Consider the following 13,594-nt stretch of genomic DNA (forward strand, 5'->3'; position numbering starts at 1 on the left):
AAACCAGGCAGCCAGGTGGCTCAGCGGTTTAGCGCCACCTTCAGCCCAGGGCCTAATCCTGGAGGCCCGGGATGGAGTCCCATGTCGGGCTCCCTGCATGGAGCCTGTTCTCCCTCTGCCTGCGTCTCTGCCTCTCTCTCTCTCTGTGTCTCTCATGAATAAATAAATAAAATCTTAAAGAAAAAAAAAAAGGAGAAACCAATCTCAGCAGAACAAAGAGAACAAGAAGGATAGAATTGACTGTCCCATAATTCTGCATAAGAAAAATCCTCCATTTCAGAAAGTAAGACTTGCAATGTTGTGAACTTTTCCATCATTACAAAGCCACATTCTCAGAAAATACATAATTTGAAAAACGTATTTTGATGTACCCATTCCATTACTATAGATAAAATTTTACATGTATGTACATCATTTTAATACTTACATATACATTTTAACTTTTTATTCTCACCTTTTTTTTGAGTAACATTTAACTATTAAGTTAAAAAAGATTATAGAAAAAGGAGAACAAGGTATTTAGGAAAATTAATGTTTCCTATATTTACTAAATATAAATACAGAAACTCTCTATTTTAAAATGTCACATACTTTAAATCAACTAAAGGTGCATAAATATTACTTAAAACAATAGCATGCTAAAAAAAAAGTCACTGCATGATTGTTTATTTAAAATATTATGACTCTGATGTAAATACATATGGGCTTACATAATTTATTACTCATATAAACCCTCAATTAAAATGCTTAATTGTTCATCCACAATGCCTTTTTCCTAATAAGCATAATAAATTTTCTATCTCACTGAAAGTGTTTAAAGCTTTTTAAATCTTGATTTGTGCAGTTACTGAAAAATAACTTAAGCTTAACTACATCACACAGCAGGATCGCTTGCAATGCTGTCACAGATCTATCCATGGCAAAATAGTCACATATCGTTACTGTTATTGCACAGTTATAGATACAGGTTATTATGTGCACATAAACTCTCTACATAATCAATGACAGTGCAGTTTCACTGCAACTAGCTTAACACATTTAAAATTATGAATACAATTTACAAAATCTTTAACAATATACTTTTAAAAGTATCCTGAGGATATTACAAAATTCATTTTACCAGCCCTTCATTTCTTCGCTTTGCCTCTTTAATTTCCAAGGTAACAGTTGTCCATATTTTGTTACATAAAAATGTCTTTATAGTTCCTATTAACAAAATATATTTAAGCTACATAGTATATAATTGTCCCTTAAATACTTAGTCCCATCTGCCTCCAGTCTCCTCTGAAATCAAGTATTTATCAAGTTGTCTATAATTTTTAATCAGAAAAGGTATAGCACAAAACAGACAGAAATAGGGTTATTAGCACATTTAAGTTAAAAGCATTGTGCATTTTTAATATTTTGGTCATATTTTATAGTAAAATAATATATTTTGGCAAAAATAATAAAATATAAGGTCTAGTTTATTTTCTTTTAATGGTAGATCTGGCAGGTATTTTACATTTGTAAGTATTATCTATTTAATTTGACTGTTCTCACATTTGTTTCTAAAAACACTGCTATAAGGTGTTCAGAACTTTGAGACTAAAAGCACCTAAAAAAAAAAAAAGGAAGGAAAATGGTGCTCTAAAATCTTTCGACAATTTTATAAACTTACTTTAAAGTGTCTCATATATGCCAACACAGAATCATTATTGCCTCCTAAGACTTATTTGACTCAAGATAATCTTTAAAATAATGATCTTGGACATCTTCCTGAAATTATTTGAAAATTAGGATGGGAATTCAAAAATTAAGAACAACAACAAAAAAGGAGAAACAGATGCAAAAAAAGTTGCTATTCTAGTGGCAGTTGTTATGGCACAAAAACACATGAAAAGATTTGTAATTTTCTCTGATATATACACAAACTAAGTTCAAAAAAGATGTGTAAGATATATTACATATATACACACACACACTTGGGCTCCAGACAGGAAATGGAGAACTTTACATAATAAGGCCATTTGGGTCATCTATCACTCAAGTCCCAAATGACAGTTTTTAATGAAGATGTTCATTATGTTTTTTATTCTTGCCCAGTTTTCAAGTTATCATTAACTAGTTGAAGAAGAGTCTGAGATGTGTATGTTTGAAAAAAGAAATGAGTGTGGTGAATTGATGACTGATGTCAACTGCCTTACATAGAGTATTTTTACTGTTAAAGAAATTCATACAGAGACATCTGCAGAAGAGTTTATCAACAATAACACAAAACTCCTTTAACACTATGACATACCCACTCTAACATACTATAAATATGTATTATTACAGTATTATTTATACATTCTACTTTAGGCAATATAGTCTAATTCTGAATGACCTTGTTAATTTTTAAGGCATCAGTGCATCAAGGGCAAAGCTCCATAAAATAAATATGAAAAGAAAGCATTAGCTTATCTGTGGCAGAGAGAGTGATCTCTGTACATTATAGTTGTTGGCCACTTCCATGGAATAGGGAATAAATTTTACATCTTATTGTCAAAATGTTATAGCATTAATTTTACATCATTTTTCAACACTTCATTTAATGGGCTAAACTGATCCGGGAGTATTCTCATTTTCATTGTTCCATCAGCTCCACAGGAAAAAATGTGATTTGCTGGCCCTGTCTCAATTTGCATCACTCCAGTTCCAATATTTCTGAAAATGGACTGCCGGGCATGTTCATTGATAAAAGTGTGAAGAAGACTAAAGGTAGACAGACTCCAAATCTGAAAGATAGTAGGAAAAATATTAAAAATTGAGGTACATTACCTTAAAAATCCAAATGAAAAATTTAGGCCTGTTTTCTTGTACACATAAGGAATTTCTAGAACAAAGATGGAAAAAAACCTCCGTAAGCCTAAGGCCTTGACTCTGAAATTATTGACTCTGTTTTTCAGTTTTCCAAATCCTTTTGATATTATTACATTCTTCAAAATCCATCCATTTAGAAAGGGAAGGATTTTATTTTATTTTATTTTATTATTATTTTTTTTTTAAGGGAAGGATTTTAAAACTTGCACTGGAGAGAAGAACTGAGGTACAGGAGGTTAAGTTACAAGGCTATAGAAATCTGTAGTATCATAGGGACCCTCAGAAGTTTGTGCTGTGTAGTTTATAATGGGGTAATCCTGAATAATACCCAGCAAGGGGTTAGAACCACTGGAAACGGGGCCTTAGAAAAAGCAAAACTATGTTCCAACTCAAGATAAATTATCATAACTTTAGTATACTTAATTTACTAAGATGTTCATTTTCAAAGTAGCCTAACTTACTGAATAGTCTCACTTGAGGCTCAAACAACGGATTCTAAGAATGCAGGCTCCTTCAGTGGGTCACTGACCATTACAATAACTTACTGACTAGTCTAAAGTGACTTCTCCCTGCAGATCTTTCCAAATGTGGCCAGAGGACCCTCCATCATGAGTGCTAGGTATATATTATAAAAATACACATTCCTGAGCTTAGAGTTACCATCTGACTATTTCTGAGATGGGATGCATTTTAATAAGATGCTTCACATTTTAAACAACCTCTCAGTTTTAAACACAGTGGAGTTTGAGAAGGACAGGGCTTATTCAGGTACATTCAGAATTCTTCAATCATCCACTGAGTAGCCAGATGCTATGCTATAAATGAAAAAAAAAGGGGGGGGGTAGCAATTCAGGATAAAGGAATATGTTAGTACATTTCACAATACCTGAAACTGAATTCAGTAATAACTCTGAAACTGGAAGTCAAGACTAATTCCAATGTCTGAAATATGTTTGTATCTACAGAAAATCAAGCTCTTTTGCACATTAATCAAGCATATTTGAAAACTGAAAAAGAGACAATTTCAAGTTAAATATTATTTCATTTATATAAGTTTTATTAAACAGCAACCAACATGTTGACCAAAATAGGAGTTAATATCTCTATTATTTAAACAGACTGGTATGATTAAAGACTTAAGGTTTCTGAAGATGACTTTTCATTTTGTAGATACTGTGGCATTACTGTTCTTACCTTTATGTTGCCTTCAGCAGATCCTGTGACAAAGTACTCTTCCGTTGGATCAATAGCAATGGCTTTAACAGGAGAATCATGGCTCTGGAATAGCTGCCTCTGCTGTCGTTGCCGAAGGTCAAATGCACATGTAAAGCCTTTTCTTCCACCTGATATTAGTAGCTGATGTTTTGGAGCATATGCTAAAACAGTAGCTCCACTATCATGGCATGTAAAAGCTAAAAATTAAAACAGAATAACATAACATAGAAAAGTAAAAGCCATTTAATGTTATAAGAAACAGACTTCTGGGTTTTGGCCAAGGTAGAATGATAGATCACCAGACTTACCCACCTACCTGAAACAATTTAAAAAATTAAATGATACATAGGGAACAATGGTTTGAGACACTGGATATCAGGCAAAGAAAAATGATCTTTAATAGATGGGAAGCAAATTCTGGGGGAGCTATACAATTGCCTGTTTATTGACTATAGAGTGTTTTCTGGCCATGGCACAAGGGGACCCCAAGTTGGTCTGGGTTCCTATTCCCACCAGCCATAGTGGAAAACCTCATAATTCATATAAGGCATAGAATACTCAGAAAGGTTTGCCTCAAGAGTAGGTAAAATTAATAATGCCTAGTATCTACTACAAAATCAACAGGCATGCAAAGAAGCAGGAAAATACAATCCATAAGGAGAAGAAAATCTTTTTTTTTTTTAAGATCTCATTTATTTATTCATGAGACACACAGAGAGAGAGAGAGAGAGAGAGAGAGAGAGAGAGAGATTGAGAGAAAGAGAGGCAGAGACACAGGCAGAAGGAGAAGCAGGCTCCATGCAGGGAGCCCAAGGTGAGACTCGATCCCAGGACTCCAGGATCACGCCCTGGGCCAAAGGCAGGTGCTAAACTGCTGAGCCACCGAGGGATCCCAAGTAGAAGACAATCTATCCACTGAAAATAACCCAGAAATTACAGAGATGATAGAATTAGTAGACAAAGAAATTAAAAGTCATTATAACTGTATCCCTTATGTTCAAAAAGCTGGATAAAACATCAAGCTTGTTAAGTAGAGACATGAAAAATATAAAAAATAGAGATACAAATAAAAAGTCCAGAGATTAAAAACTACAACATTCAAATGAAAAATGTTTAAATTTAAAGGCAGATTAAACAATGCAAAAAAAAAAAACAAACCACCCAACTAGCGAACTTGAAGACATACATACCCTTGTAAGTATCAGAAACACATAAATACAAGGAATATTTTTTCTTTAAAAAAAAATTTCCCCTAGCAAATCTTGGCTGGGAGTTTTGACTAGTGTTGCATTTAATCTGTAAAGTTCGGAGGCAGTGACATCTCAACAATGGAGGTGGACTAGCTCTCCATTTATTTAGATCTTTGATTTCTTTTTATTTTTTTATTTTTTATTTCTAGTCTTCCCCAACAGAGGCTATACATATTTTGTTAGATTCACACCTCAGTATTTCATTATTTTTGGTGCTCTTATAGTGATTTTTAAAAATTTCAATTCCAATTATTCATAGCCGGCATATATGAAAACAAATGACTTTAGTATGTTATCTGGTATTTCATGATTCTATCATACTTGCACATTAGTTCCAAAAGTGTTTATTTATTTTTGTAGATTCTTTAAGATTTTCTACACAGACAACCATGTCATCTGTGAATAAAGGCAGTTTTATTTCTTCTCTTCCAAATGTATACCTTTTATTTCCTTTTCTTGTTTCATTGCATTGGTTAGAATTCCCAGTACAATGCTGAATATGATTAGAGAGAAGGTATATAATACTGTACAATAACTGATGTTCACAATGAAGACCTGTGCCTATCAGATCCAAAATAAAGACATATGATTTTCATATTATCTCTGTTCTACTACTGTCTCTCATCAGCTAATGAGCTAATTATATATCTTGCATTTTTCTGCTTTCCAATTCTGTGCCATTGTGAGCAAAATAAACCTCACTGGCTAATAAATATGAGTCATTAAAGACAAATCCATTAAAAAAACTCTTTAAGTTCATGAATTTCTTGACTTCCAAAATTTATAAAATGCTTTCAAAACTTACCATGGACTAAACTATTGGCAGGTGCTACAAGAGTATCCCACAAACATATGTTCCTGGAAAAAAAAAAAAAGACTTGAGTGACACAAAATTTTAACAACAGAATAAAAAGTAAGCTTGTCTCAAATAGGTATATAACATTTGAACCTTGCTCTCACAAAAAGTTCTTAAATTTATAAAAGAATCAAATATAAGTATCCAATGTATTTATTCCTGATTAATTTTTATACAAAATTTTAAAAAAACGTACTAACTTACAAAACTGAGTAATTTTAGACTGACGTGTATTTACAAATAATTACTACATAAAGCCTGAATGCAGAAACTTCTTTTTGTATTTGCTGATTCTCTAACAAATGGACTGACATACACCAAGAGCAGGAAACTCTGAATTTTCCAAGCACAAAGAAAGCTTATTCCTGCTATGAATGGGAGCAGCTTTTACTCCTTTCTATGAGTTGCAAAGGAAGCACCAATATATGTAAAAATTTCTATGCAAGATGGGCTAAAGATTCCATATTCCTACAATCCAATTTCTAGTGCAAAGTGAGGCCTCACAGAGAAATAGAAAAGCTCAGCAATCTCAGTAGGCATTCACTCAGAATTCTGCTGTATGAGGGAAGTGAAACGGGGTTGTGGAGATTGAGATAGGAAGGAGACATTTTCTTACATATTTAAGATTTGGGAGGAGATGAGGATAGGCTGCCACTCACTAGCTATTGTACAACTAAAAAGTCTTTGAGTTTCTTGTTTTCTTCTTATTGTGAAATGCTGATAATATCTACTTAATAGAGCCACAGGATTAACAAAAGAGCAGGATCAATAAATAATAGTTCTTTTTTTGCTTCAAGCTTGCCTAATGCATAAGGAATAATACTACAGTGAAAATTAATTTTGCTATCAAATCCTTTTCTCCTAAAGTCTTAACAACAGGATATTAATAATACAGAAGGAATGGATTTTGTTTTTAATGCCACCAGAATTTCCTTAGCTTTATAATTAGAAAACTAAAAATGCTCCAAGAAACAAGTGTTTATAATAAAAATACTGAAAAGCTTAACTGTGAAAACATTATTGAGACACAAAAATATAAAGCAAATAAAGAATAAAGTTCAGCTATACAGATACATACTTAAAATTCAGTTATAATCTCTTACCTATTGTCAGTTGAAAGACCAGCTGTAGCTATCAAAGAGGAGGAACTAACAAACACAAAATCATTGGCTGTTTTGTTGTGACACTGCCAAGTCTGGAACAGTTAGAAATAAACAAATTGTATTGCTATCCTTAGCAACTTTATGACCAAGTACATGCATTAATCAAAAAGGGATCATGTAATTTGTGGCTTACTTAAACCTCTTGGGTCTTCCTCCCTACCCCCAAACTTTAGACAAATTTCAAGAGTAATACAGAGAATTCTATACACCGTTTACCCAGATTCACCAATTTTGAACATTCTGCCACATTTGTTTTGCCTCTCCTTTTCTCTCTCTCTCGCTCACACACACACACACACACTTTCCTTTGAACCATATGTATTATAAGTCTTTACGAGACCTTGTGTTTTTTATTCATTTAAAAGTTCAAAAGAAAACAAAAAGAGGTTAAATGTTAAATATTTTCAGAATATGTGAACATTTTTTCTTAGAAAAAGCTAGAATTTTAGATTATTTTTCAGAAATGTTTAAACTCAAATAATTTTTCAAATATGTAACAACATATTAAGTCAAAAAAATTAGAAAACTTAAAATGTTTCTGAACACTCCATCAAACAGTAACCTGAGAGATTTAGTCTATTAGAAAGACTTCCAAGATAATTTGTTCAGATGTTTCTCTTCAATAAAAAAATGATTTAAGAATGTCAAAACCGTCACATTTAAGATTTTTCTTTTGAGTCACTTCCCCATTGCCCCTGACTACCACTGGAGCTGGGCTAGATGGTATGTCCTTAACACAAACAAAATACACTTTAACCCCACAAATCCAGTAATGTACATTTTCAATTTAATTTGTCTTTTTAGAACTTAAAAAAAAAAGGCAGGCCCTTAGGGAACATAAACATATTTAAATCTTTTTTTTAACATATTTAAATCTATTATTGGCTTAGTGAAAATATGAAGAAATAAATTCTTTCATAGTACCCTCACCAATCTCCTCCTTACCTGCTTTCACTTAGATCAGTACCATACTCCGTAATTTAAACTTGGGTGAATTACCAGAACCTTAACTCATATTCTTAATATTTTCCTAATAGGTATTGTTTAGTCCTATAAAGGGCCTAAAGAATATATAAAATAAAAATCAGTGTTCTATGAAGCTTTAGAAGGTTCATTAAACCTGTGTATTCCTGAATAAAGATGTAGTTTTTTTTTTTTAAACACAGGTAAAGGTAAGGGGTGCCTGGGTGGTTCAGTTAGTTAAACTCTGATTCTTGATTTCAGCTTGGATCATGATACCAGGCTTGTGAGATTGAACCCTGTATTGGGCTCTGTGCTCAGCACAGAGTCTGCCTGTCCCTGTACATCTGCTCTTTCTCTCTCTCAAATAAATAAATAAATAAATAAAATCTACAAATAAATAAATAAACAAACAAACAAACAAATAAATAAATAAATAAGAAAGACGCGGGCAAAAAGAAATAATTGTACCAGCTATAGCATATCCTTTCTACTTTGTTCATAAGGGATAATTAAAAAAAAAACAAAACAAACCCATGAGATGTGAGGTCTGTTGACCATTCTTTTTAAGTATAATCCCCAATGTAGCTTAGTGAGGCTGGAAAAGAGCTTGAATAGCCCATAGGTTCCATGGGTATCTGGAGGTACCATGTTTGGTCGATACAGGTTAATTTTCCAGGTTTCCAGAGACTAAGAATTTTAAACCTCACAGACTATTTTTCACATAATACAAGGACAGAAGCTTATAGTAAAGTGACTGAATACATAGAACTAAATGGATTTTATTTACTTTTTGCTTTAATATTTATTGCCTCAAATATATATTCTTGTTCTCTTAAAAATAAAAATAAAAATTCAAAGATTGCCTGGGTGGCTCAGTCAGTTATGCATCCTGCTCGATTTCAGCACAGGTCATGATCTCAGGGTTGTGACACTGAGCCCCATGTAGGTTTCTATGCTGGGCATGCAGCCTGCTTGGGATTCTCTCTCTCCCCCTGCCATTCTCCCCATATACTCTTTCTCTCTCTCTCAAAAATAACAAAAATAAAATAAAAATTTAAAAAAGTTTAAAGGAAAGAATTTTTGGCTTACCAGGTATGGCTTAGGCATGCTTCCAGTTACTGGACAACATTTCCAGTTTGTTTGATACAAACTTAAATATCCATCAGCATCAACTATTCCAAACTTAGAGAAAAAAAATTTTTTAAGTATTTAATACAAATACAAAAGCACATATCAACCATATACCTTAACTGCGACTCTCAAATTTTGATCTTAAATACTTAATTGATAAATTGACTTTTACTTCACCTACACATGGATCTAGCCCAGAAAAACATTTAGCTGCTGCTTAAAAGAATTTCAGGTGACAAAGAAGAAACAAATATTAGGCACACATTTTATTATACCAACCAAAAGCACAGACTATATATTCTCTAAAAATACTCAAAAGATAGGATACTGAATTTACATATTTAATCGTGCAACAAATGTTTAGTATATAAAACAGAAAACTATCACTATGAAAAAGGTAAATTAAGGACTTCTCGAAACACATGCGAAAATCATGTCAACATCAGTAGAAAGCAAAATAAAACAAGAATTATTACAGTAAAAGAATTTCCACTATGGGGGAACGCAGGGTAATTTGAGAAAATGCCAAAATTATCCAATGAGAAATTATATGTTACACATATAAAAGGATGAGTAAGATTAAGCATTTTTTTCTATAGATTGCAAAAATAACATATATATAGTTTATGAAATAAAACAAATGTCTACTTTGGACTCTTGCCCTCTCCCATCTCCAGATCTAGCAACTCTTGACAATTTGATGTGTTCCATTTCAAATTTGGTTTATGTTTAGGGCTGTTTAAAAAATGAGAACCATAATAAATATACAGTTCCACAATTACATTTTTTTACTTATTACAGCCATCTTTTCATATCCGTACATTTAATCTACTTTATTCTTATGTTGTGTAGTATTACACTATACAGTTGTATTATAACTTTTGAAAACTTTTTCCTTAGAGACAGTTTCCAATTTTCCTTATTACAAAGTGCTGCTTTAAATATTCTGGTACATGTACCTTTGAGTATTTATGTAAGATAGATAATCTAGAAAAGGGAAAGCTTTGTCAAATAACATCATTTAAAACTGGCAGGCAAAACTAAAATTTAATCCTAAGTGGTAATGTCAATTTATATACTCATTTTTCTTACACATTAGTCAACACTGCTTATTACTAAAACTTCAAATATTTGTTGGTATATACAAAAGGAAGATTAATTTTTAAAGTGATTTCTTCAATTATTAGGATTATTGGCCATGCATAGTTGTTTCATAAAATGACCTGATAATATCCTTTATCTACTTCTCTATTGTCTTTAAATAAATTTGACTAATAAGGTGAATATTAGAAATATTAATCAACTGTTTACTGTATTTGTTACAGATATTTTCCCAAGGTCTATCCATTTTGTGATTTATCCTGTTTTCTGGAGTAGACCTAATGTATGGTCTTCAGAAAGGGTATATGGAATGTGTTAAGTCTGCACACTTAACAAATTTTTGTTTAAAATATATTTTTCATGAAATTTGAATGACAGTTTGGACAGATAATGACACCTAATTCCCATTCATTGTCCATCAGAATTCTGTGAATACTGCTTTCCTATATGTTATCTCTATTTTTCAGTAGGCCAATGCCATTAATTTCAGAGGGGAGGGGTGGAGAGGTTCTAAGGAACCATTTTATCCCTACTCCTTCCTAGAAGCTGTCTTTATCCTTGGATTAAAAAAACAAAACTCAAATAATCAGGGTGTGTCTAGGCATGTAATGTTTCTCAACCCTTAGGCCTAGTACTTGGTAGGTTCTTTTCAAAAATTCTATTTTTTTTTTGTTTTGGGGATATTTTTATTTTAATAATTCCTTTGAATATAATGTTTCTTTCTATTTCATCATTTTTTCCTTCTGAAATATCTTTTAAATGTCTTTTATAAATTTTCCTGGATCTAGCCTTAATTTGCCTCTTGTATTATTTTCATCATAGAGTAATTTCCTAATTTGTTCTTCCTAGTCACAAACTTGATTTTCAACTATTTTCATTCTGTGATTCAGCCCTTATAATGAGTAGTTCTTCTACAAACTCAATTTTGGGAATCATGTGTTTTTAATTTCCAAAAATTCTTCCTTGTTTTTCTACTTTTATTTCATAGTAGCTTATATTTGTTTTAGAATGCAGTATATCTTCCTGAATCTAAGGAACTGTCCCCTACAGGTCATTATTCCACTTAATGCCTCTTTTTAGGCTCAATAACTTTAGGCAGCCCATTTCTGTTCATAATGGACAAACTGACCAGCATAACTGTCAACTGTTTTATTTACTATAGTAGGCTTCTGTGCCATTTGGCTCCTTCATGGCCATGGTGAATGGACAGTTAGTTGACTATCTATTAAATATACTTGGGGAGGTAATGAAGAATAGTTTTTTGTGCCTTCAAATAGCATATGTGGAAGGCTATGGTGAGCGTTAAGTCTAGACAATAATTCAGACTATAGAAGGTATAGAAGGCCATGCTAAAGAATATAGGCTTCCATATAAGAGCCTTGAAGGGCTCCTGAAATCATCAATAATGTGATCTCCCGTAGGGTGTAGTTATATAACTATATTATTTGTTATATAACTGTAGTAGCAACAGGAAGAATGCACTAGAAAGGTAAAGAGTTGAGGTACAGAGACTAGCTAAGGAGCAATATGATATTGACAACCAAAGTAGAAAAGCATGAGCGCTAAAGCATACTGATATGTTACACAACTGAAATTACAGTAGAACTCTAAAAGCTTTTAGATTAAATCCCCTCAATTCCCATTAAGGAGCAAAGAATGTTGCCAATTGGTATTAAGAAACCATATGCTCTCAAAAGTTATAGTTTCACAGCTACATGAAAAAGTTATCTTTGACTTTTGGGAACTGTAACAGAGTTAAGTGATAAATGTGGTAGGCAAGAAGGCTGTATGTAGCACATCATGATACAAAGAACATGTGAGAAGAGTGAAAGGTTTCGAAGTTGAAAGAAAAGAAAAGGCAAGATGGACCATTTGTGAGAGTGCTGTTTGTTTTTACTGAAGCTTGGCTCTGAAGACAAAGAGCAGGCTGATTTCCCCTTTAAATGTTGCTGAACGTGATAGTGAAATACCACAGCAGGCAGAGAGGCAGTCTGAGGAAAACAGGATTATGGGAAGTAAAGACAGTAAGGGATACTCTAGAGCAGGGTTGAAAAACCTTTACTTAAAGGGTCATATCATAAATATTTCAGGCTTACTGTCTATAAGTCTTTGTTTTCCTGAACTCTGTTGTTGTAGTGGAAAAGTAATCACAGAAAACAAATAATGAGGTAGCTCTGTTCTAATAAAACTTTTATTTACAAAACATGTGGCTAGGCCATGATTTGTTCATACGCTATTCTAGAGAGTCCTCAAAAGTTTAATGTATGCACAAATCACAAAAGTATCTGGTTAAAATACAGATGATGACTCAGTAGGTCTGTAGTAGAGTCAATAATCTGAATTTTTAATAAGCTCTCAGATTTTACTTGCTACTTGACCATACTTTGAGTACATTCCAGAAGACAAAGAAAGTAGAAGTATTTAATCAAAAATGTGTAATATATGATGGTTCTATAATCATTTGGTCCTAAAGCATCATTTAAGTGAATTTTAATGGATACATATACATACACAATACTCATATGCATAACACAAAAGGTCATTCCGAGAAGAACCAAATGAATGTAAGTATTATGAGAATGTAAAATTCTTTGAAAATAATTTTATAAAAAAGAATATAGAGTAATACTTTATCATTAGCTCATTGAGCTGTTCTCTCTTCAGAAATAGACTAGTTACATTTATAAACTTCCAACAAAATCAAACCATATTCCCATTTGTGTTTGTATATACTACCTTATTTCCTTGATAGTTAAACCTCATTCTTGTAACTCTTGAATTGCCACCAGATCGAAAACAGGTTATTTGTTGAGAATGGCCCCATTCAAACATTCTGACACTTCCATCCTGAGCTCCAGTCAGATCTGCATAATAAGGAGCAAAAATTGCAAATTTAGGGACCCCTGGATGACTCAGGGGTTGGGCACCTGCCTTTGGCTCAGGGTGTGATCCCGGGGTCCCGGGGGATCGAGTCCCACATTGGGCTCCCTGGCTCCCTGAATGGAGCCTGCTTCTTCCTCTGCCTCTGCCTCTGTCTCTGCGTCTCTCATGAATAAACAAAATCTTTAAAAAAA

General features: G+C 32.9%; 1 protein-coding gene across 6 annotated transcripts in view; it reads right to left on the bottom strand.

Annotated features, from left to right (window-relative positions):
- Window positions 1-650: 650 nt before the first annotated feature.
- The window catches only part of DMXL1 (Dmx like 1), a 125,268-nt gene continuing 112,324 nt past the window's right edge, over window positions 651-13,594 (bottom strand). For all 6 annotated transcript variants that reach the window (XM_041761055.1, XM_041761054.1, XM_041761052.1 and 3 more), the window contains 6 exons: window positions 13,257-13,384; window positions 9,378-9,470; window positions 7,266-7,357; window positions 6,112-6,164; window positions 4,036-4,253; window positions 651-2,756 (listed from right to left, as the gene is read on the bottom strand). In XM_041761055.1, the coding sequence (XP_041616989.1) occupies window positions 2,532-2,756; window positions 4,036-4,253; window positions 6,112-6,164; window positions 7,266-7,357; window positions 9,378-9,470; window positions 13,257-13,384 (809 nt within the window). In that variant the 3' untranslated portion in view covers window positions 651-2,531. The remainder of the gene's footprint in view (window positions 2,757-4,035; window positions 4,254-6,111; window positions 6,165-7,265; window positions 7,358-9,377; window positions 9,471-13,256; window positions 13,385-13,594) is intronic.

This window comes from Vulpes lagopus, chromosome 7 (genome assembly GCF_018345385.1).
Source record: "Vulpes lagopus strain Blue_001 chromosome 7, ASM1834538v1, whole genome shotgun sequence".
In the NCBI taxonomy this organism is placed as follows: domain Eukaryota; kingdom Metazoa; phylum Chordata; class Mammalia; order Carnivora; family Canidae; genus Vulpes; species Vulpes lagopus.